The sequence below is a fragment of the Pogona vitticeps genome, chromosome 3 (assembly GCF_051106095.1).
Source record: "Pogona vitticeps strain Pit_001003342236 chromosome 3, PviZW2.1, whole genome shotgun sequence".
In the NCBI taxonomy this organism is placed as follows: Eukaryota; Metazoa; Chordata; class Lepidosauria; order Squamata; family Agamidae; genus Pogona; species Pogona vitticeps.
The window spans coordinates 3,039,003-3,062,980 of record NC_135785.1 but is presented as its reverse complement, the minus strand read 5'-3'; the positions used below and the strand labels follow the sequence as shown (position 1 = coordinate 3,062,980).

General features: G+C 48.8%; 1 protein-coding gene across 3 annotated transcripts in view; it reads right to left on the bottom strand.

The window, feature by feature from the left end:
• Positions 1 to 582: 582 nt before the first annotated feature.
• The window catches only part of BCL6 (BCL6 transcription repressor), a 31,685-nt gene continuing 8,289 nt past the window's right edge, over positions 583 to 23,978 (bottom strand). Inside the window, exons 2-10 of one of the 3 annotated variants that reach the window (XM_072996365.2) lie at positions 13,606 to 13,644; positions 12,345 to 12,519; positions 11,106 to 11,327; positions 9,046 to 10,038; positions 6,928 to 7,109; positions 5,887 to 6,054; positions 4,114 to 4,244; positions 2,439 to 2,576; positions 583 to 869 (exon numbers count right to left, since the gene is read on the bottom strand). In XM_072996365.2, coding sequence (XP_072852466.2) covers positions 726 to 869; positions 2,439 to 2,576; positions 4,114 to 4,244; positions 5,887 to 6,054; positions 6,928 to 7,109; positions 9,046 to 10,038; positions 11,106 to 11,327; positions 12,345 to 12,505 — 2,139 coding nt within the window. In that variant the 5' untranslated portion in view covers positions 12,506 to 12,519; positions 13,606 to 13,644 and the 3' untranslated portion in view covers positions 583 to 725. The remainder of the gene's footprint in view (positions 870 to 2,438; positions 2,577 to 4,113; positions 4,245 to 5,886; positions 6,055 to 6,927; positions 7,110 to 9,045; positions 10,039 to 11,105; positions 11,328 to 12,344; positions 12,520 to 13,605; positions 13,645 to 23,978) is intronic. The other 2 variants (XM_072996366.2, XM_072996367.2) reach the window with 2 other exon arrangements.

Sequence of the window (23,978 nt, the reverse complement as noted above, 5' to 3'; positions counted from 1 at the left end):
GTATATATTATAAAGGTTTATAATATATATTATGCATATATATATTCTCATATATTTACAACTCTGCCATAGATTCCTTCACCTTTGGTTAAAAAGTTAAAGCCCTCTCTATTCTCCTACCATATACAATCTTCTTCTCTTTCATTAAAAACACGCCGTTTTGCATAAAGAGAAATAAAATTTGTTCCCGTAAAACGATATACATTCCTCATTTCCTGGCTGTGACGGGTCCGAACTCTGCACGCCCCCCCACGACACAGATTTTTAAAGAAAAGTATTTACGGAACCTCTCCCTGACACGCAAAGTTACATGGAGAGATGCACACACCCATGTGTGTGTGTGTATGTACACACACACGCACACACACGCACACACACGCACACCTTACTCTATATTTGAAAAATTCACATAACTGGGAAACAAAAAAGTAAAATAAAATTAACATCCAATAAACCTTAACCCGTGTTATTTCTCTTCTTTTCCTCACCCCGCTTTTCCAACCTGCCTGCACGCTGGGCTTCTCCAGAGGCACTCCGCTATGTGAGCAAAACCGAACCAGGCGAAGGGATGGCTAAAGGGCGGCGCTCCGCATCCTCTGGCCATCACCCTCCCCGGCTTCCTGCCGTCGGACCCACGCCATCCCTCCCACGCCAACAGGTCTTGCTGTCCGTTTAAATTTTCTTTCTTCCGTTTTTTTTTTCTGTTCTGTTTTGTTTTTTTTGTTTTAGCAAGTCTTGGAGAGCCCGGGCGCCACCTCGACCGCCGAGACCCGATACTGGACCTTCGTGTTGGTGATGGCGCCGTGCTTCTGGCGAAGGTGAAGGCGCAGCTGGCTTTTATGGCGAAAATGGAGGTTGCACTTTTCACACTGAAGGGAGAGAAAGGAGGGAAACAAAGGAGAAACGAATCAGGACTACGATGAATTCGCTCGGACTAGATGGATTCGTAAAAAAAAAAAAACAACAATCACCTCAGGCCTTGAATTTCTAAGACCTGAGGAGGGTTTTCAAAGGACAAGGCCTTGGGAAGGTCATATCCTGCAAACAACTTGACAACAGTGATCAAGAATGCAATGGCAGAATCCTGTGGGTCGGTCATTCATTCATTTGTTTATTCATATTTTCTTTTGTTTTTGCCTAATATACTTTAGGCTAACACAGACTACCACGGCTGCCTGATCTGAAACTATTTCTTTAAAATATTTTTACTCTGCCCTTCTCCTTAGAAATGACCCAAGGCAGCTTAAATCCTTAAAAACAATATTGAAAGCTAAAAACAATAAGAATACAAATACTAAAAAGGTTCAAACAAATGCCCCACTAAAAATGGTTTTTTAAAAAAGCAACAGCCAAACACATTCAATGCAGTGAGGTACAACCATCAATTTAAAACCTCTTACTCAGCCCCCAGAATCCCCCACCACTGCATGTGAGGAACTTTTATGCAGAAAGTTGGGGTATAGACAGGCTACTACTACTACTACCACTACTACTATCACCACCATCGCCACTACTATTGCCACTACTATCACCATCACTATCACCATTACTACCACTATTGCCACTACTCCTACTAGCACCACCACCACCACTACTACCATTACTACTAGTGCTAGTAAAAGTACTATTACCACTACTAGTATAGTGGTGGCACTACTACTACTACTACTACTACTACTACTACTACTACTACTACTACTACTACTACTACTACTACTGCCGCCACCGCCACTGCCACTACTCCTACTAGCACCACCACCACTACTACTACCATTACTACTAGTGCTAGTAAAAGTACTATTACCACTACTAGTATAGTGGTGGCACTACTACTACTACTACTACTACTACTACTACTACTACTACTACTACTACTACTGCTACTGCTACTGCTACTGCTACTACTACTACCGCCGCGCCACTGCCACTGCCACTATTCCTACTAGCACCACCACCACTACTAGTGGTAGTAGTAATAGCCCCTCTCCCCCAAATTTCATTCCTTACGTATGCCCACATAAGACCAAGTGTGTAAATGACAGCACCAATTCACTGCTGTTGCTTACACCATTGCACTCATACTGGGCACAGTCTTTGAAAATGACTCTCCTTCCTTCCCCTGCTTTGCCGTTGACTCTGTGGGTGTCGAGGACCGCTGGTGGCCGATGGAGCATCCTCAGAAGGGACCCTGGGCTCTGTGTTCCGATCTTTGCTTCCCCGACAGGAGACCCTCGGCTTGGGGCTCTTGACACTGGATGCCTTCCGGCTCAGCGTGCGGCTTCCAAGGGCCACCAGCCAAACGCCTCTGGGATTGTTATTTCGAGAGCCTTACCAGCCCACGCTAAGCTTTACCGCGCAACGAGGAGAAAAATCCCCAAACCAGAAGGAAGAGGACGGGTGCAAAATCGAAAGCGGGAGGAACAAAGGACTTCACGTACATGGTAGGGCTTCTCTCCGGTGTGGATGCGAAGGTGACTTTTGAGGGTCTGCAAGTGCCTGAAGCGTGTACCACAGATTTCACATGGATAGGGTTTCTCGCCAGTGTGGATGAGCACGTGAGCTCGGAGGTGCGCGACCTGGAAAAGGAGAAAGAGGTATCAGGCGAAGGGGCTCCCATACAAATCACATTCTTGGCTGGTGGCTTCTAAATGTTGGTGAGGGCTAGCCCACCTCCAAAGAATGACTCATACAATAAGACGCCCCTTACCCGCAGGATCACTATCCACTGACTCATTTATCCGTGGGCTTAAAATAATATTAAAAGAAAAGCTCTAGAAATATATATTTCTAAAGGGGACATTAGCAGAACTGGCCACTAGAGGGAGGTAGAGCCACTGGGCTTGCTATTAAAACAGCATTCAGTATCATCCGCGTTTTTCAGCATCCACTGGGGGGACGGGGACTTGGAACCAATCCCACACAGATATGGGGGTCTTACTGTACAGCTCGAACATTAATTCTCTATTGAAACAGGCGGGATATCTTTCTTAATCCTACTGCTAGTAATTCTTTCTGCAAGACCATATCCGTCTAACCCACTGCTACCAACTCCAACCGGCAGGACTGCCACATTCGGTGACAGATTTTTGCGAACGGAGCTGTTCTTAACTCGAATCGTTCTTACGTAGGGATGTTCTCAAGTCGAGGTACCACTATATTTGAAGGGATTTTCATTTTCATGTTTCCAGACCACAAATAACTGTATCAGTGGATACTGTACCTGTGGATAAGGGAGTCCTAGTGTACTCTAATTTCTACACCCACACACGTACATACATAATACATACATATGCACACCTCTTTGTTTATTTATTTATTTATTTATTTATTTATTTATTTATTTATTATTTATTTATTTATTTATTTATTTATTTGATTTTTACCCCGCCCCTCTAGACCATGTCTACTCGGGGCGGCTTACAAAATAAAACAAAACAGTATAAAAATATATTTTAAGTTTAAGCATTAGTTTATTTTCTTCTTAGAGACTTGGTTTTGTGGGATGTTTAATTAGTTGATTACTGCAGTTTTATCACATGTTTTATCCATTACGCTGTTGGTAAGCTGCCCAGAGTCGTGGCCTGGCTACTCAATGGGCGGGATAAAAATTTAAATAAAGAAATAGTCAGCCCCAACCTGGCTGAGCTTCTAAAGTCAACTCAGATGAGGCCTGTAAAGGTAAAGGTTTCCCTTGACATTTTAGTCCAGTTGTGTCCGACTCTAGGGCATGGTGCTCATCCCCATTTCCAAGCCGTAGAGCCAGCATTTGTCCAAAGACCATTTCTGTGGTTACGTGGCCAGCGTGACTTAGATACAGAACGCTGTTACCTTCCCACCGAGGTGGTCCCTATTTATCAACTTGCATTTACATGCTTTCGAAAGGCTAGGTTGGCAGGAGCTGGGATGAGCGATGGGAGCTCCCTCCGTCAAGGGGATTCGATCTTACGACGGCGGGTCTACCGACCTTGCAGCACAGAGGCTTCTGCTGTTTAACCCGCAGCGCCACCACATCCCCGTAAAGCAGGAGGTCCTCCCCAGAAGGATGCCAGGAAGCTAGGCTTTCCACTGCCACCCAAACTGGTCAATGTCTTTCTTCCCCTCCTGGGCACCGACCTGTACAAATCTCGCCCCGCAGGTCTCGCATTTGTAGGGCTTCTCCCCCGAATGGATCCGCGTGTGAGTCTTCAGGTTGGCCGGCCGGTTGAACTGGGCCCCGCAGATACTGCAGCGGTAAGGCTTCTCACCTGTCGCGACAAAGAGAACGGAACCCGTTGAGTTCCAGGGTGGAAAAACAAAAAGGAAGCAGAGCAAAAGGTCTGAAGACGCTCTCCTGACAAGCACCCGGCAGCCAGCCTCAGACGAGAGGCTTCACCCGCTCTTCAGCTTGAAAGTTTTGGATCGCTGGACTCTCCTGGGGCCCCACAGAAAGGCATGGCCCTCAACCAAAGACACGCACCCCATTAAAACTCTTTTTTTGGGGGGGGGATGGCGGTTTATGGAACACCTAGCCAGCACGACCCTTCTACTTTTGGAGGTTTTTAGAGAGGAAGTTGGATAGCCATCCGTCAGAGATGCTTCCAGTTTTATTTTAATCGTCATTCACTGCATTGCTGGAAGGGACCCCGTGGGGTCATCCAGTCCATCCCCGCTTGAGGAGGCCCAGGGGGGGATTCAAACTCTCAACCTCTGGGTTTGCAAGCCAGAAGCCTCAACTCCTGAACTCTCTGGCATTTCATGTAGTACCCTACGATCTCAGCAGTCTTAAGAACCCACCAAGGTAGATGAGCATTGCCCACATTTCAGAGATGGGAAGACCAAGGCCAAAAGAGAATAAAGCTGGCTAAATCCAGATTTGGGGGGGGGGGATGGAAACGGCCTGGGTGAAGTTATTTGAACTGCCTGCGCTCTGGCTCAAAGCTCATTCTATTTAACCAAAACATCTGGAACGTTTCACATCCTCCCGCCTTGCCCCAGATCACAGAGTGCTTTATAAATGGAAAGACTTTTAAGGTGGAGGACCATCCCAGTGCGCTCCCCCCCCCCATGGCCAGGGCATGCAGGAATCGTATTTGAGGGGGGGGGGGAAATGACGACTTTCAGGATCCTCAGCCCATGGCTAGGGCAGCTGGGGGAATTCTGGGGGGTTGCCGTTTCAGGGAGGTTTTCAGGCACCTCCTCGGACAGAGCTAAGTTGCAGATTCTTAGACCTCCAAAACGGGTTGAACCTCTTGTCACCCTGGCGGTTAGAGAACGAAGGCTGAAATCTTAGGATTTCAACTGCTCAGTTTCATTTTGAGCCAGCCATTCAGGGGAAATTGACCCTCTGTCTCTCGGCGTCACCAAGATGCGATGGGGAGGCTGAAGGGTTTCCTCCTGCTGTCACCCAGAATGTAATTTTCTTTTCTTTCTTTCTTTCTTTCTTTCTTTCTTTCTTTCTTTCTTTCTTTCTTTCTTTCTTTCTTTCTTTCTTTCTTCTTTCTTTCTTTCTTTCTTTCTTTCTTTTTCTTTCTTTCTTTCTTTCTTTCTTTAAAAAATCGGTCATGCAGTTTACCCTGTCTGCATGCCACCTCCGCTACCACATTCCTTCTGATTTGTGGCACAACTTGCCAAAGCAATCGTCTTGGACTACAACTCCCAGAATCCCCCCTCCAACAACCACCTAGCCAAGCTGGAAGATTTTGGGAGCAGCTATCTTTAAAAAAAAGCAACCTTTCTGAAACTCGAATTCTGCCGAAACGAACACCAAGACCAAGCTACCCGCCGGGAACTACGCAGCCCACCGAGGGGTACGGAAGGATTCGAACCCAGGCCCAGGACTTGAGAGAGCCACGAGGCTGCTCCCGTCAACCGCCTCCTCCTGAACAGAGAGCCTCTGGGAGGCCGTACCTGTGTGGACGGTTTTATGGCTGGCTAGGTTCCCCTTGTAGCGGAAGGAAGCCTGGCACCGGTCACACTTATACGGCTTGTCACTGTGCATTTGGAGAGAGTGTCTCTTCAGAGCCGCCTCTTCCGAAAACCTGCAGTGGCACTCGTTGCAGAAAAAGGTACCATTCTCTGCCGGAGACCGAGAGAGGAAGAGGGAGGGCGGTGAGATAAGCAAGCTTGGGGGCGCCCATGGGCTCACACACATACACACATGAGCACAGAGTGGGGGCGTTACCGGTGCCATTCTTTGGCGGTGGTTTAACTGGGAGACACTTAAAAGAGACCATTTAAAAAAAAAACAACCAACGAAGGAATCCTCCACTGTACAGTGATGCCTCGCAAGACGAAAATAATTTGTTCCGTGAGTTGCTTCGTATTGCGACAATTTTGTCTTGCGAAGCGCAGCTTCCCATAGGAATGCATTGAAATTTAATTAATGCGTTCCTATTCGTCTTGCAAAGCACGATCATAGAAAATTTTGCCTTGCGAGTCACCAAAAAAAATTGCAAGATGAAAGCGTTTTTTTGTTGCGCAAGGCATTCGTCTTGCAATCATCACTGTATTCTCGAAGGCTTTCGCAGCTGGGATCCGATGGTTGTTGTACGTTTTTTCGGGCTGTTTCAGAACATGGCCAAACAGCCCCAAAAAGCTACAACAACTATTGAATATCCTCCGCCCCTTGTGGATTTCGGCTAGAGATGAACGAAGTGCCCCCGGTGGCCCAAACAGCCGTTTCTGCCCCCACCAGCTTCCCTGACTTCCAGAGACAGACATTTTCTTCCTGAAAAAAATCAAGGTGGGGGAACGTGCTCTCCTGCACGGGGGGGGGGGGCACTCCTGGGACCGAAAAAATAAAACCCTGAACCAGACATCTGGTCATGTCTCGTCTTTGACTCCGGAGCCATTTCTAGATTTGGGTATGGCCCGCGGGGGTGATGGCGAAGGCTTGGCCTCCAGCCCCACCCAAGTTGACCAACCCAGAAGAGGGGCCCCGAGACTTACCACAACTGGAATCGGAGTATTCCGACTGCGTCTCCCCCATCTCTTCTCCAAAGTTTGAGCCGGGGGTGTGAAGGCACATCTCAGAATGCTGGGGGGACTGGGAGCCGCAGGAACTGCATTTGGGGGAGTGCAGGTACAAGGGGGACTGTTCCTCGCTGCTCCGAGGGGATCCGTCGAGCGACCTAGGGAAGGGATCAACCGATGAGATGGGCCGCCAGAATCCTCGAATCCTGGAGTTGGAAGGGGGGCTCTAAAGGCCATCGAGTCTGACCCCCTTGCTCAAGCCAGGAAACACAAATCAAAGCAGATCCGACAGAGGGTGGTCCCATTTTCTCTTGAACGCCTTCAACGTTGGAGCGCTGCCCACCTCCCCCCCCTCAGGCCATGGGCTCCTTTGTCGTACTGCTCTAACAGTTAGGAAGTTTTCCCTGATCTTCAGCCTAAATCTGGCTTCCTGTCAGTGGCACCCGGTGTTATCTGCCCTGCACTCTGGGATGACTGAGAACGGATCCTGGCTCTCCTCTTTTATGTCTACCTTTCAAGTCTTTGAACAATCCGATCCTACGTCCCCCCTACAAGGTATGCAAATCCGTGTCGCTGTTTGACCTCGGGCACAGCGCGGGCCAAAGTGGAAGGGCTGCCAACGTGGGTGACCCAGAAGGGGATGCTCGGGAAAGCGGGGTCTGCACTTATGTGGGAAATGTGACACAGCAAGAGAAGTCAGGGCACAGGTTGGAGAAAGCCAGCCACCAAGTGCCTGCTGTATGATCTTCACCAACAATGATGCTTATTTATTTATTTATTCATTTATTCATTTATTTATTTATTTATTTATTTATTTATTTATTTATTTATTTATTTATTTATTTATTTATTTATATACCGCCCCACAGCGCTACAAGCACTCTCTGGGCGGTTTACAATTTTTAATTATACAGGCTACACATTGCCCCCCAGCAAGCTGGGTACTCATTTTACCGACCTCGGAAGGATGGAAGGCTGAGTCAACCTTGAGCCGGCTACCTGGGATTTGAACCCCAGGTCGTGAGCACAGTTTTAGCTTGCAGTACAGCGTTTTAACCACTGCGCCACGAGGCTCATATATTGGCATAGCATCAGCATCAGCATCATTCCAATTATTTATCTTCAATAAAGAACTGAAGTTAGAGAATTGGAAAAAAATTAAGAAAATATGGACACTTAACAACAGAAATAATTCACTTGTAGATGAAACACGTTTCAGGGCTCCCTGGGAATCATCAGGGTTTTGGAAACAAAACTGTGGAATTTTATAAAATTTTACAATTCTCTGCAGATCTCAGAAATAACCCCATCATAGTTGAAAAAAAAAAAACAACAGCAATATTAGGAACAGCATAGGTATTATGCTGACATTTAACTGATTTTAGTTAAAACTTGCAAGTGTTACATAATGCCAGTCAATGCTTTTTTAAAAACGTTTGTCTCTTTTTTGACTGTGTTTCATATTTTCAAATATTTTTATCGCCACCACCATCAAACTGCACTGGTGGAAGGGACCCTAGAAAGAAGGGTTACTATGATTTCTGATCTGGGTTACAGGGGATCAGGGGAACAGGACGGGCGTCTCTGTGAGTAAACCAGACTGGAAGAGTAAAACTGAGGAATCTTTCTGCACAGATGAAATTGGAGAAATGCAGTGCCTTTCAACATCTGCCACAACAAGGAAAGGAAAGGAAGGAAGGAAGGAAGGAAGGAAGGAAGGAAGGAAGGAAGGAAGGAAGGAAGGAAGGAAGGAAGGAAGGAAGGAGCTGATGATGGATAAAAGGAAGGAAGGAAGGAAGGAAGGAAGGAAGGAAGGAAGGAAGGAAGGAAGGAAGGAAGGAAGGAAGGAAGGAAGGAAGGAAGGAGCTGATGATGGATAAAAGGAAGGAAGGAAGGAAGGAAGGAAGGAAGGAAGGAAGGAAGGAAGGAAGGAAGGAAGGAAGGAAGGAAGGAAGGAAGGAGCTGATGATGGATGGAAGGAGAAACTGAATCTCTCCGTGCCTTCCTACTCAACCTCTTGCCAAACTGGAAGAGTCTTCCAGCTCCCTCTCAGCAAGTTCCAACCTCCCGTGGCAGGTAGCTCTCTCCGCCTACCTGTTCACCAGGTTGTTCAGCCTGCTCGCTTGAGGGATGGTCGAGTCCTCCCCGTTGGTGTTCATTTTGGTGGGTGACTGCACCCCCAGCATCTCGGGCTCCATCGACGGCTGGCAAGCCAGCGAGGGCACGTAGGGCCGCGGGGAGAGGGTCCCCGGCTCGTTCTGCTCGGAGCCGTCCTGCTTAGCACCCTGGTTGAGCGAGTTGAGGACGATGAACTTGTACTTCTTCCAGTTGCAGGCTTTGGGGTCGCTGGGGCTTTTGGCCGACAGAGGGGCCGAGCCCGGGCCAATGCAGGTGGCGTTCTTGCTGCTGCTGGACTCCGTGGGGGAGTTGGGCTGGCAGTCCGATTTCTGGGGACTCTGGGGGCTGACGAGGACCTTGCGATTGACTGGCGTGTTGGTCGGCTCAAAGCGCTGGCCAATCTCCTCTTCGGCCGGGGCCAGGTCTTCGTCCTTGCCCGAAGATTTGTCCAGAGCAAAGTACGCATTGTTACGGGCCAAGGGGGTGACAGGCTTGGGCCCCGCGGGGGCGCTATAGTGCACATCGGTTTTGACCTCTTCAGCTACCGCTTCCCTCGGAGAGGAGACCGCGCTGTGGCATATGCTAGGAGAGGCGTCGGCCACCGCCCGGGCGTACTCGGTGGTGCTCGTCCGGGACCCGCCGCACGGCAGGGCTCGCTCTCTGGGGAAAGGGTGGCCTCTTGATACGTCCGAGAGGGGCATCCTCGACTCTCGCAGCTCTTCATCCGAGAAGAGGTAACCGCCGACAGGCATGGCGTTGTATCCAGTGTAGGAGAGAGGGGATCCCGAGAGGCCGCCGTACAAGCCGGGGACGAAGGCCCTCCCGTCGCAAATCGGCCCGTTCCGAAGAGGCAAGCTATTGTCCGACATTTCCCTCGGCCTGTACGCCATCATCTCCGGGTGGCTTAGCATCCGGCCGGCCAGAAACTCTTCCCGAGGAGCCTTCACAGCCGACACCATTTCTGTTTCACTGAACGCAGCAAGAAGCATGGGAATGATGGAGGGGGGGGGGAGAGAGAAAGAGGGAAAAAAGAGAGAGGCTTAACCATCATTTATAGATCACCGGCCCTGCTGTGGCCAATAATGCCCATCCTTCTCTTTGACAAACAGGCTGGTTTGGGAAGAGCCACGCGGGCAAAGAAAACAGCCAAGGAGTGGGAAATCAACTGAATCATGTAGGCCTAGAGATGGGGAAAGCCACACTAAAAAGCACCACCTATTTTCCCATTTTCCTCTGATCACGACAGCCCCTCTCGTTTCCCTCCTCCTGGCCAGAGACACCGAAGTCCTGGATCACTGTGGGACATACTTTGGGACAGTTGGCGCACAGTTCTCCATTTGGAACAGATGGGGGGTTTTTTTTGCTTCATGCTTTCCATGATAGAGAACACAACATCTCAACTCTTGTTGTTAAAGAAACACTGGTGGGATAGCTCAAGGGTTTAAGGCCTCTGGCTGCAGAGCCTAAAGATTGGGAGTTCCAATTTTCCCCAATGGGCTTCCTGGGAGAAAGAGCCAGCCTGGGTGGCCTTGGGCCAGCTGCACAGGAGTCCCAGGGATCCCCTCCCAGAAGAACAGAACAGGTAAACCTCTTCTGAGTCTTCTCTACCTGGGAAACCCTGGAAAAGGGTTGCCGTAAGTCAGGATTCATTTGACATCACATGGTTATTATTAGTTAAAGAAACACAACAAGCCACACCGAGATAACATCCTTCGCCCTGGTGCGGAAATTGGCTGAACCCAAAAAGAATCTTTTATCCCTCCTTCTCTTGCCTATTTCTGACTCAGCGTTTCTGACGGCAATTTTGTCAAGGCAGGAGGTGTGTCACCTGACCACCCATCCTCATTCTACAACAGGAACAGGGAATAGGTGAACCTCCAGATGTTGCTGGACCCCATGCCCCCCATCATCTTCCACCCTCAGAGATGCACTCAGCACCCATCTCCGAAGAACAATTATCATTTTACTCGGAGCTCTGTGGCATGAGGAGTCCACGCTGAGGAGATGGAGGCTCTCGACGCTGGGGAAAAGCTCACCTGGAGTTCAGAAGCCTCTGGCAAGTATCCACCACGTGCTCCATCTGCAAGTAAAGGGCGGTGGTCATGACCGCCATGATGCTGCCTTCCCGCAGGTTGAGACGGGAGGTGTACATGAAGTCCAGGAGGATTCCAAACCCTTCAGGGTTGATCTCGGGATCCAAGGTGATGATGTTCAAATTGCACTTCAGCTGATCTGTGAAAATGCTGTAGAAAAGGCCGCTGGGGGGGGGGGAGGGAAGAAAGCAAGAATCAGAAAAGGCATCCCCGGCCGCCTTATTCCATCATACAATCTTCTGCCTAGGTAAAATGGAAAAATCTGCAGCTCCCCACACCATGTCATTAAAACCCACTTGGAAGTCAGCCCCATCGAACTGGACTTTTTCAGAGTGTGCAACCAGAAAAGGTCAACCCCACTGTTATAACCTCAAGGAGGTTTCCAGGACGCGCAAGAATGGGCTCAAGGTACTGGAAGCCAGATTTCGGCTGAATATCAGGAAAAAATGTCTTAACTGTTGGAGCAGTACGACAATGGATCCCATCCCCTCAGGATGGAGGTGGTGAGCACTCCAAGGCTGGAGGCCTTTAAGAGAAAATTGGGCAACCCTCTGTCAGATCTGCTTTGATTTGGATTCCTGCCTTGAGCAGGGGGTCAGACTCGATGGCCTTTAGATGCCCCTTCCCACTCCTTGAGTCTAGGATTCTTCAGGACCAAAGTAAAGCGGGATGTCTAGTCTGCTCCTAGTTTGACCAAAGGAGGCTACAGGTGGGCTCTCACGTGCACCCACGGTCCATCAGCATCCTCACCCCAATTTAATTTTTAACATTTTTCACAAAGTCCCTTTGCGCTTTCTGCAAAACCTCTGCCACACCCTACATCGCACCCAGCGCCCTGTGCATACCTTACATCCCCCTGCACTGTGTGTTTGCAAAATTTGCAAAGAGGGAAAGAGTTTCGTGCTGAAAATGTTTGATTCTGGGAGAAAAAATGAATTCATTCCATTTCCGTCCTTCTGAATCCCAGATGTAAGAGAACATGAAAGGCAGCGCCCTCTGAATTTGACCCGTGAAGATGGGTAAAGGTTTTATCTCCGTTCCTCTCGTGGAGAATTTGCCTCAATTCTCATCCCATAGATTTGAGACAGAATCTGAGCATCTGAACATCTGGGAGTGTGCATGAAACTGACAGGTTTGGCCCAACTCAACGGGCGCGGAGGGGGGAACCTCCCTGATCCTCACCTGCAGGCCATCAAGACGGTCTTGTGGGCTCGGAACTGCTCCCGGTTGACGATAATCACGACATCTGTCAGAATGTCCCTGCTTCTAAGGCGGTTGAGATTGAGGAGGACGTCGCTGGCGTGTCGGGTGAACTGGATGCAACTCTCCGCCGGAGACGCCATCGTGGGTCCACCTACTGTGGAAAGAAAGCGGGGAAGACCTTGTCAGCACCTCAGAGAAGCCCCAGCAACAGATGCTTCTACCTGGAAGGAATTAATATGTGCAGGAGGTGAGGGCAGGGGCACACTATTTAGGGCCTTAACCCATGCCCTTGGATCCGGACCGCACAGGTTTCCGGCATGCCTGCTTGGAAACCTTTTAGTCTAGAAGCCCATCCTAGGAGAAGTCCTTGAAGGGTCGCCAAGCATGTCAACAGCAAAGCCTTCCAAGGGAAAGGAGATGACTTGGAACTGCATAGAGGCCATGTAGCAGCTCATGACATGGCAGCAGTAGCCAACCACAAAGACGATGGCTGTTGATGCAGCCCAACCACAGAGTTAAGCCCAGTGTTGCTGCTGCACCAAATGGAAGAAGGCCTTCAACTCTTAGTCTCACTCTGTAGGTCTTCTGTAGTCATGACGTTGGTCATCTTAAACTTTCAACTGTAGTCCTGCTTTGGCACTTTCTTCTTTTACTTTCATCAAAAGTCATCTCAAGGGATTGGGGTTTTCTACCCGTAAGAGGGTGTCAACAGCATATCTTAAATCATTGGCCTTTCTTTCACCAATCTAATCTGGCTTTCTGTCTGATAGACTCTGCACACCTGCTGAACTGATGAAATGCACCCACAGCTCACACTTGGGCCTACAGGAAACCACTCTTGTTTTTCCATATTCTGTCTTAAGGGCAGCCAGCTGTTTTTATTTTAGCTTGACTGTTTATGAGTCAGGGCTTCATCCCGAGGTCTGAGAACTGTATGTGCTTTTTTTTTTTTTTAATGGTGTCTAGAAATGTATTATAAACTAAAATGACAACCCAAGAATGCCAGGTCCCTCCCTCCAAGCAAGGGATACTGTGTCTGGAAAGGCACCTTTAACATCAGAGATGCGTGCCAACAGCAGCCACCCCACCCACCCCCTCCGTTCCCATCCACCAGAGATGAAGATGTCAAGTTTTTTTTGTCAAGGCAGGCAACTCTTCTGAATACAGCTTCCCGCCGAGCCTCATAAAAACCCTCCCTTTTGTACATTTTTTTTTCAAAAGAAGCCAGCTGGGAAATTACCTTGTGTTTCAATTCACAGTCCAAGAGTTTCTGTCAGACCTAGGTGGACAGAAAGGAGGAGAAGGGAGAGAGAGAAAAAACACAGTGAGTACAAAGCAAACCAGAGCCACAGAAACCACAGGACATCCTAGAGGCAGTTTTGCAGGATGCGACCCCAAACGCCGGCAGCTTAAAACACCCACAGCTGTGTTGATGACCACGGAAGGTGGCAGGATCACGGCCAGTTCTTTATTTCCAACAGAATGTGGTGGGTCGGTGGGTATGTTAGGAGAATGAAGGCAACTGTTTGGAGCACACTCCGTAATTGATTACCGCATTATTATTATTATTTGCGATTATAATTTCTTTTCATTTGTGTGTGTGACATCAAGTCGACTCCCCCATTTAAGATAACCTTTTCCAGGGTTTCCTAAGTCTAGATACAGTGGTGCCCCGCTAGACGCTTTCCCCACTAAACAATGAAATCACTTGACGATGACTTTTTTGCTATTGCTATAGCAATTGCAAAACAATGTTTCCAATGGGCAATTTTCGCTTCACAATGATTTGGTCCGTGCTTCGCAGACTGTTTATTCACAAGATGACAATCTTTACAGCTGATTGTCGGCTCGCAAAATAGTTTCCTGCTGTTTTCCGGACTCATTCTTCGGAAGACAGCGATCACAAAATGGCCACCTATGGAGGATATTCACAGGAGGATCAGGTATTTTCTCCATTGGAACGCATTAACCAGTTTTCAATGCATTCCAATGGGGATTATTTTTTTGCATGATGATGATTTTGCTGTACAGCGATTTCAGGGGAATGAATTATCGTCGTCATGCGGGGCACCACTTATTGAAATGTGACTTCTGAATCCCCTTTTCTGGTGGCTCCATGAAGACCACCCTGCAGCTGGCCCCAGGCCTCCTCAGGCTGGCTCTTACTCCCACGAAGCCCAGAAGCGAAGCAAACTCCCAGCCTCTGGCTCCACAGCCAGGGACCGAACCCACGGAGCTATCCAGCCCGCACTTATAATTAGTTCCTCTATAGGCTCTGACCCGAGGTTCAAAACCTGACTAACAGGAACAAAGAAGAGAAAAATCACCCGCTGTACATTTTCTGACTTCTGCAAAAGTCTTCCCAGAAAAGCAGAAACCACACCATTTGAATAAGGCGTTTCACTCACAAGGCGCAGGTATTTTGATTTCAGAAGGTAATTTGGCCTCCATCCGCCTGTCTTACTCTCTTAAGTTGTTTGCTTGTTTGTTTTTATCCCGCCTTTTCCCCCCCACCCCCAAAAGGGCCCAACATGGCTTACATTGTTAAAAATAGCATTTCAAAGCTCAAAACTGTAAGTATACGAAATATTAGTAAAGGACGGAACAGGTATTATATTAAAACGGCAACTGAGATCAATATGAAAACAGCTTAAAAACAACCGAGCACAGCCGTCCGTTTAAAATCCCTCCCATTAAGGAAAAGCCTGCCTGAAGAGAAAGGTTTTATGTTTTTAATTCTATTCCTTTGACTATCGTGAGCCGAATTTTGGGTCCCCTTATCAGAAGAACATCTATCAAACAAACAAACAAATTAATAAAGTGAAAAACACTCAACTGCTTTGCAAATCTGCTACAGATTTGGTTTGTCTGAGGAAGGGAGACCTGATCCGGGTCACCCCGGGAGCCAGTGTCAAGGTGCCGTTTGCCTAAGGATTTGGGCGTGGTTTGCTGGGACCCAGTGGAAGGAAGAAACAGAAACATCGCCCCATGTTTCAAGATAATGATGATTATTTTCTTAAATAAATATCCCAGGTCTGCTTGGGATTTTCAAACCAGCCTCGGGACAGACTCACTCTCCTTCCAGCACCGGATTACACCTCTCAGTAAAATGCCCCATAAAATCTCGGTGGCATGGCTCTTTTGATCGGGGCCATAAAACCAGCCCCACTCCCCCGTAGGAGAAAATTGGGGAGGGGATCTCTTAATTGGCACCATTCAGACGCCACCGCCGAGACACGAAAGACTGCATGCCAAGCCTACTACCTGCTCTGGAAACCCGGATAATAATGGCAGCCTCCAACCTCTCGGGCAGCCCTATTGGGCAGGGGGGGGCTTCTGGATCTCAGCATCAATGGCAAGGAAGCCCCCGAACACCTGCCCAGATGTTCCCGGCTGAATCTGCCAACTAGAATCGTAGACCCGTCACGTCAGAAGGGGAGCCCAGGGGCCAAGCCCGAGTCCACCCACGACAGAAAATCCACGGCCAAAGCATTCTGGATGGATAGCCATCCAACCTCTCTTGGGGGAAAAAAGGATAATGACGAGGCATCTGCCACCCACTCACCCACCACACCAGAGCTTGGGGGGGGAATGCCCTCCCATCGTCCCCAGATGGCAAGGATCCTAAAAGTTTGGAAGGAACAAACGTTTTTGTGCCTTGAGCACATCTCCCGTGGCATGAGCAAACAATAGCTTCTTCCCCTTTGCTGCTGCCACCCAACCCATTTTCTGGATCCACCAGATTCTGGAGAGGAGAGTCGTCGTCCCACCATTTTCTTGGGACGACAACACCAAGAATCCTCCCAGAAATGCTTGTGGACCTACAACATGTGTGCGTGTGTGTTGAAGACCCATTTATATGTGCATACACACACACACACACGTCTGCAGTGTTGTAGTCCAAAATATTAGATAGACATATAAGCCACCTTATCTCAGACAGACAGACAGACAGACAGACAGACAGACAGATACAGAGAGAGAGAGAGAGAGAGAGAGAGAGAGAGAGAGAGAGAGAGAGAGAGAGAGAGAGAGATTCCAAGCTGTGAGATGCACAAGTTTAAAATGAGAAATTTTTCTCCATCCCCCAGCCCTTAACCTCAAAGGTAAAGGTAAAGGTTCCCCTTGACAATTTTTGACCAGTCGTGTCCGACTCTAGGGGGCGGCGCTCATCCCGCTCTTCAAGCCATAGAGCCAGCGTTTGTCCGAAGACAATCTTTCCGTGGTCACATGGCCAGTGCGACTTAGACACGGAACGCTGTTACCTTCCCACCGAGATGGTACCTATTTATCTACTTGCATTTGCATGCTTTCAAACCGCTAGGTTGGCGGGAGCTGGGACAGGCGACGGGAGCTCACTCCGTCGCGTGGATTCGATCTTACGACTGCTTGGTCTTCTGACCCTGCAGCACAGGCTTCTGCGGTTTAGCCCACAGCGCCACCACGTCCCTTTCCTTAACCTCAAACGAAGTCTAAACGATCTCTGGAGGTAAAAATGTTGAAACAGGCACATCATGAAACAGCAGGATTTTCTGGAAAAGACCTAAATTCTGGGGAAGTTGAAAGACAGCAGGAAAAGAGGAAGACCATATACGGGATGAATGGACTGACTCCCTCAAGGAAGCCACAGGCTTTACAAGAGCCGAACAGGGCCGTTGAGGGCGGGACCTTTTGGGGGTGGCTCATTCATGGGGTTGGCATGAGTTGGAGGTAACTTGTGGGTACAGAAGAAGGACCTCCTTGTCTATCAGGCACAGTTTGAAGAAGTCTCTTCTGCCCCCCGTTTTTTGGAAGGCAAATCTCAGAACTGGGAATTGATTGATTGATTGATTGATTGATTGATTGATTGATTGATTGATTGATTGATTGATTGATTGATTGAATTTATATTCCACCCATGTAGTCAATAGACTACTCTAAATTTGCCATTCCTGAGAGATAGAGATAGAGATAGATAGATAGATAGATAGATAGATAGATAGATAGATAGATAGATAGAGAGAGAGAGAGAGAGAGAGAGAGAGAGAGAGAGAGAGAGAGAGAGAGAGAGAGAGAGAGAGAGAATCAGTTCTAAGGTATTCAGGTCTCCAAAGTGCAACGGTCTTTGTTCTACGTTTCATTGCAAATGCCCCTTGCATTTTCTATCATCTCCCCTGCATTTTGCAAGCAGCTCATTTAAGATCCTTCCACAGGGTGAGGACAAACCCCCTTGGCTCCCCTTTCCCTGTCAAAGAACGTTCCGCTTTGGCTTGTCTCATCCATCCATTCCCACAAGAGGGAGCGCCTGCATCAAGCAAAGCCCCTGGAATTCGTTCCACGCACCAAGCCTTGCAACCATGTTATCGGCTAAGGGCCTCCGTCATCGTTGGTGCAACAAGCCTTAAGCGCTCAAGCTGCGCATACTCTGGGGGGAGCGGGGAGCGACCAGCCAGCCTTCCCGATCCGAGGCGGCCAGGCTCCCGGTGCGCTCTGATGCTCACAGGAGCTTATGGAGCGGTTCCATCAATGACTGGACGCTCGGGGCCAGGAGGGTAAAAATGCCAGTGCACTTTCTCATCGATGCTTGAGGTCAGAAAGAGATGGTGGGAATATCTCGCATCTGGCAACCAAGAGGAGCCCCCAGCATCCGCTAATGGACTACGTAGCCTCCGGTGAATTGCTGTCCTCTGTAAAAGCTCCTTTGCTGGATTCAGTTTGAACTTTTGCTGTTTGGAGTGGAAACCTGCAGCCCGGCTCTTCTTGGAAGACCAGCACATAGGCTCGTACAGATGCTGTCGGTCTCTGGCGTGCACGGCTGGGTGCCTTGGGCTGGTGGGGGTCGTCCTGATGGGGAGTCCGGCAGTCTACTCTCAGTCCCACACTCTGGGAGATGGGAGTCACAGAAACCAGATTTCCCAAAGGGGATCTAGCTGGTCCCGGGGGAAACGGAGGACAGAATGTTGGGACAGAGAAGCTGTGGGTCCCTGCCTGCTTCCTGGAAAGAAACCATAACCCTCCTGACAAGGACCCATTCATAGCTTTGTTGTCCATGGGTTTCTCTAACACCCAGTCAAACCCAGGCCAGCTGGCAGCTATTGTTAGATCCTGCAGCAGTGAATTCCAGAGTTGAACGATGGGCAGGGTGAAGCGGCGTCTTCTATCATGACTCTTTCCATGATAGCACTTTGCAAGACCATAAAATCATGTTGTCGAAATGGACCTGAAAGGCCATGGAGCCCAACACGCTGCTCGAGGCAGGAATACAGATCGGATCGGATCTGACCCCGGGTTGTCCCATTTTCTCTTGAGTGCCTCCAGCGTTGGGCGCCTCTTGAGCTGACCCTCAGGTCATGGGTTCCACTGTCGTACTGCTCTAACCGTTAGGAAGTTTTTCCTGCCGTTCAACCTTAGCTTGGGATGACCCAACGGTCTAGACAGAACCACTCAATGCCACCCCGAACGCATCAGGCCCAGCTGATTTCAGAAGCCAAGCAGGTTGAGGCCTGCTTAGAACTTGGACGGAAGACCACCAGAGGATCTCCTGATCAGACTAGGAAAGAATCCTGCCCCAAAACCTAGAGAGAGACCCAGTGAAGCCAGTTGGAGTTGGCAGCCCTGGGTCAGACGGACCATGGGTTCTTGATGTGTCCCAGCAGCTTCTACCCAACCCTGCAACAGACTCGATATCCATCGAGATTAGATGAGATGGCCATGAATGGGTCCAGGAACCACACCGTTCTCCACGCCCGTGAAACTCCAGTGTTTGGCCTCTCTCCCAATGGGGCCGTGGAGAGTTCTATGCCACCTGGTCACAAATTCTAGGACGTGAGTCATAACCCTTTTGCTTAATTCATTTGGGGACCACCTTTTGTGGGGGGCACCTCTGTGGGCGTCTCCAAAACCACCACAGAACACAAAAGTACACCACCAACCAATTGCACCATAAAATCGGCAGCCAATGTGTCAACTAAACGCATGTGTGTGTTCACGCAGACATCAGAAACCCTCCTTCTGCTTCTCTCAAGTTTCTTTTGACTCCTATACACCGAGTGCAAATCCTGGGAAGTTCCTGAAATGCAGGGAATCTTCAAGCCCCTGGTTCAGATCCTTGTGTGGTAAGAGGTGGCTCTTCCGTTACATAGGGAACACACTGTTCCCTATGTACAGGGGATGCATAGTGCACCAAAAGAGAGGTGGCCTTAACTCTTCACATAGTTAGCTTACACAGGTGTAATTCATCTGCTTTCGGGATAAAATTGTGCTTCTTCTAAAGAAACCTGTGGCTGTTTTTAGGTCTTCCTGTTGAAGACAACGCCACGGCCATGCCCGGCTGAGGGACTCGGTGGATTGTTCTGCAAGAAAGTAACTTACCAAGATCAGCTTGGCACCAAATGCCATCTCCCCCCCCCACCCATGTGTGGCCACATGTTGAACGCTGAGAACTTTGTTCTTAGCCATGCTCCTCCTGCTTTTCGTGGCATCATGATGCCTCGCCGATGCGTCAATGTGACATGGGGCTACTGGGTTTCCTCCCACCCAGAGAGGGAGTGACATGCAAGGCTAAGCTCTCCTCCTTTGACCATGCAGAAAATGCATTTAGATTCATTTACAAGATGGTGGTAGGACAGGGCAGAGATGAAGGCATTCAGCGCTGAAACCCTTATGGTACCATCAATCGAACCATCTTTGAGTCTTGCCCGTTCCTGTCTCTTCCTCCCCATCCCCAGATTCTGGATAACAGGCTACCACTCACTAGCCTACGGTCAGTTTACTGCTCCAGGCTCCAGTGTGATCCCATTTCCTGTCCGAGCAGAGGAATAACGAATTTCTCAACAGCCTCCAATCAAGATAAACTAGGTGGGTTCTCATCCAAAACAAGCCAAAAGGCAGAGACAAAAAAGCATCGTTCAGGCACTGTAGCAGGAAGACTGCAGGCTGGCGGGATTTCTGTTTTTGATTCTCCCGGTGCCTTCTGGATCCACTGTCTCTCTAAAAGATCATAACCATGGCTTCATGTTAAAGCATAGTCATCATATTGACAGCTGGCTGTTTTGGTCTGGCTGCTCAAAGATTGGTTGACAAATGAAATGACAGGCAGGCGGACATACCTCATCCACCCCAGGGAGCTTCAATCCTCTTGGGAGTGGTAAAACCCCATTCTGGGAGATGAATGAAATTTAACAGGGATCAGTGCAAAATTCTACACCTAGGCCAAAACAACAACAACAACCCAAAATGCACACTTAGAAGGTGGGGGATACCTGGCTCAGTAACACTGCAAATGAGAAAGATCTTGGAAATGTTGTAGATCAAAAGCTGAATAGGAGCCAAGCGTGTGATGTGGCTGCAAAAAAGGCCAATGCTATTTTTAATGCTTTAACAGAAGTCTAGTCTCCAAACCCCATGAGGTACTAGTCCCCCCCCCATTCTGTATTGGTTAGGCCTCATCCAGACTATTGTGTCCAGTTCTGGACACCACACTTCAAGAAGGATGCCGACAATCTGGAGCAAGCTTGGAGCAGGGCAACAAGGAGGATCAGGGGGACTGGAAACCAAAACTTAGGAGGAAAGTTGAAAAGCCCTGGGCAGGCTTAGCCTTAAGAAAAGAAGACTGAGGAGTGATATGGTAGCACTTTTCAAATACTTGAAAGGCTGTCCAACAGAGGAGGGACAGGATCTGTTCTGGAGCATCTCAGAGTGTGGGACATGTCATAATGGGCTCAAGCGACAGAAAGCTAGATTTTAGCTGACTCTCAGGAAAAATGTCTCAACTGTTAGAGCAGTACAACAATGGAACCCATAACTTCAGGGGGAGGTGGTGAGCGCCTCCAACACTGGAGGCCTTCAAGAGGAAATGGGACCGCCCTCCGTCAGAGCTGCTTTGATTTGGGTTCCTGCCTTGAGCAAGGGGGTTGGACTTGATGGCCTTTAGAGGCCCCTTTCCAACTCCATGATTCTAGGGTTGTATGAAAACGAAATCCACTGCACCTGGAAGTTCAAATCCCAGCAGCTGCCAGGAAACAGATCTAAAACAGCACAGCGGGGCAGGATTCCCTTCACCAAAACTCTAGGAGAACGTGTGCCACTCACGCCAAGCTTCTGAAGTTGGTTAGTCCAACAGTCTGTAATTTATTATATACTGTACCACCCTTTCCCTGAGACGCTGCCTTCCGAATGTGCCAGACTAGAACTCCCATTCTCCACAGCTCACAGTGCCAACGAGGAGTTTCCACTCAACACAGCTAAAGGGTTACAGAAGTGTTACATAAGCACACATCCTGAATTCTTACAAAAATTGAACACCATGATGCTTCCTGGAGATTCGCTCCACCCTAAAATGTTCCTTTTAAGCATATTTTAGGCCACCTTTCCAGCCCAAGAACGACAGCCTTGGACGAGAAATACCGCTTCCTTCAGAAATCTCTCAACCCCCCCCCCAGCTTGTACAAAATGCTGGCAAATGCACTGATCTTACAGAAGTTACTTTTTTTACACTGAAATAGAACAGTCCAGAAAGTTGGTTTTTGTGCTACAGAGCTTGGAATGTAACTTTCCAAAAGTAACTCATCAACAATTTGTGATCTTGCCCCGCTCCCGAAAAATACCCTATGCAAATGTAACATATTACATTGTGTGTCCTAGTGGTCTTTATTATTATTATTATTTTTGCTACTTCCCTGTTGCAGAGGGAAGGGGAACCTTAGGACTGATAAGAGACCAAAATAAAACTTGACTACCTTCTGTGAAAATGGCTTTTAAACAAGCCATACGATGTTTGAAAGCCAATTGCTTAGGATTGTCAATTAAAAAGTAACCAGAAAATGTTACTCACTGTACCAATAGAAATAACTTTGTTTCTAATCGTTAGCTTATACATTGTTTTTGAAATGTAATTTCATTACTCTCAGTTACTCCTGACATAACTAATTAGAAGTAACTAGAGATCAGTTGTAACTCACTATTTCCATGCTTTGACTACATGTTCCAGTGGTCACACTGGCTGGGGGATTCTGGGATTTGTAATCTAAGCGAGAAATGTTTTCCCAAACCCTGGACATCTTTAGGCAGCAGAGAAATCCTTTGTGATAAGCCACTCGCTGGAAACTCGAATGCGAAATTTTTGTGAAACATCTGGCCAGCAATGGTAGGGTTCTTTCTCAACAACACACCCAAAGTCAGCCACCCTGACCCACAACATGAACCAATTCTCACGTCGAGCGAGGTGACCGAGGACCTATCTCTGTCCTGTGTAGCAGAGAGACAGCGCTCCGGCTCCTTCCCGGTGGAACAGTGCCCAGCTGGTTTGCTGGAATCTGGTACAGGCGTGTCAGGATTTGTGCAATGCGACAAACCTCACCTCCCTGGGGCCACCGATACACCAGGGGAGCCGGGCAATCCCACCGGGGCAGCTGGCTGCAAGAAGCTAGCAAAGAGCAGCATGGCCAGTGGGGGGAAAGATGGGTTTTGAGATGCAATGGGACTTTCTTGACAAAAAGGGGGAGAAACAGCAGGAACAGGAGCAATCAAGAGCCTAAGGAGCAGAGTCTGGAATTGCCCTCTTTCAACTACAACTCCCAGTATCCCCAAGCCAGCCAAGTCCTGATGGGGGGGGGGCTAAGCAAGAAAAGACCTTGGGTTCTCTGTGGGGCAGATAGTCTGAAAACCCAGCCGAAGGGGGGGAAAAACCCAATGTCATCAACTCAACTCCAGAATGATTCAGTGCAAGCCAACGGGAGAATCCAGCCTTTGGGCCGGATTGCATAAAGCTGTCGCCTGTCCAAGGTTTCACTCCTCATTGTGGGTCCCCCGGTTCCCATTCCAGAGCTCCTGATGACAGGCCATCATGGCGGCTGGGACGACAACACCCGAAGCCGTCCGCCCCCTCCCCGTGCCCCCCAGGGCTGGGTTTGGAGCAGAGAGCCCAACGGCTCTTCTGCCAGGACCCAGAACAGGATGTTCTGACGAGACCGGCAGGCCGTGTCCTTTTGGCTGAAGACCACGAGCGGCTGCGTGCCCCCCCCCCGTGCCCCAGAGAGGCCAATCTCCAATTTCCAGCTCCTACCAAAAACCTTTAGGGGGGACGAGGTTCCTCTGGCCTTCCGCAGCGTGAACTGCTGATTTACCCTCCCCTTTAGCACGCTGCTGTGTTTTCTTGTCGCTTCAAAAGAACCGGCACTTTCCCCAGCTTTCTGACGCCTGCAATGAATTAAATCATCATCCTGATGTGCCGTCAAGTCGATTCCAATCAGGGATTTGCAGGTAGAGAATGCAGAACAGTGGATGATTCTTCCCTTCTTCTAGGGTTGCCCCAGGACCACCATACGGCTGGCCCTTCTCCAGGAGGCCCAGTGCAGGATTGAACTCCCAACCTCTGGCTCCACAGCCAGAAAATTAACTCACTGAGCTATTCAGCCATCGGCAATGAATTATGGCATCTATAAAGCTACCACGCTCTGTAAGATTTGCCATACCAGCGCTGTGATCTTGGCTGGCTAAACCAGAGGCTCTCTACCTGCTCTCCCAGCGATCATTACAAAATAGTAAATTTGCCATCAATTGATGCCATGCCATCCATAAACATCCTCTTTCCTAGAAAAGACTCTGGTCTATTTGCAGGCTTTTTTTTTTTGCTAC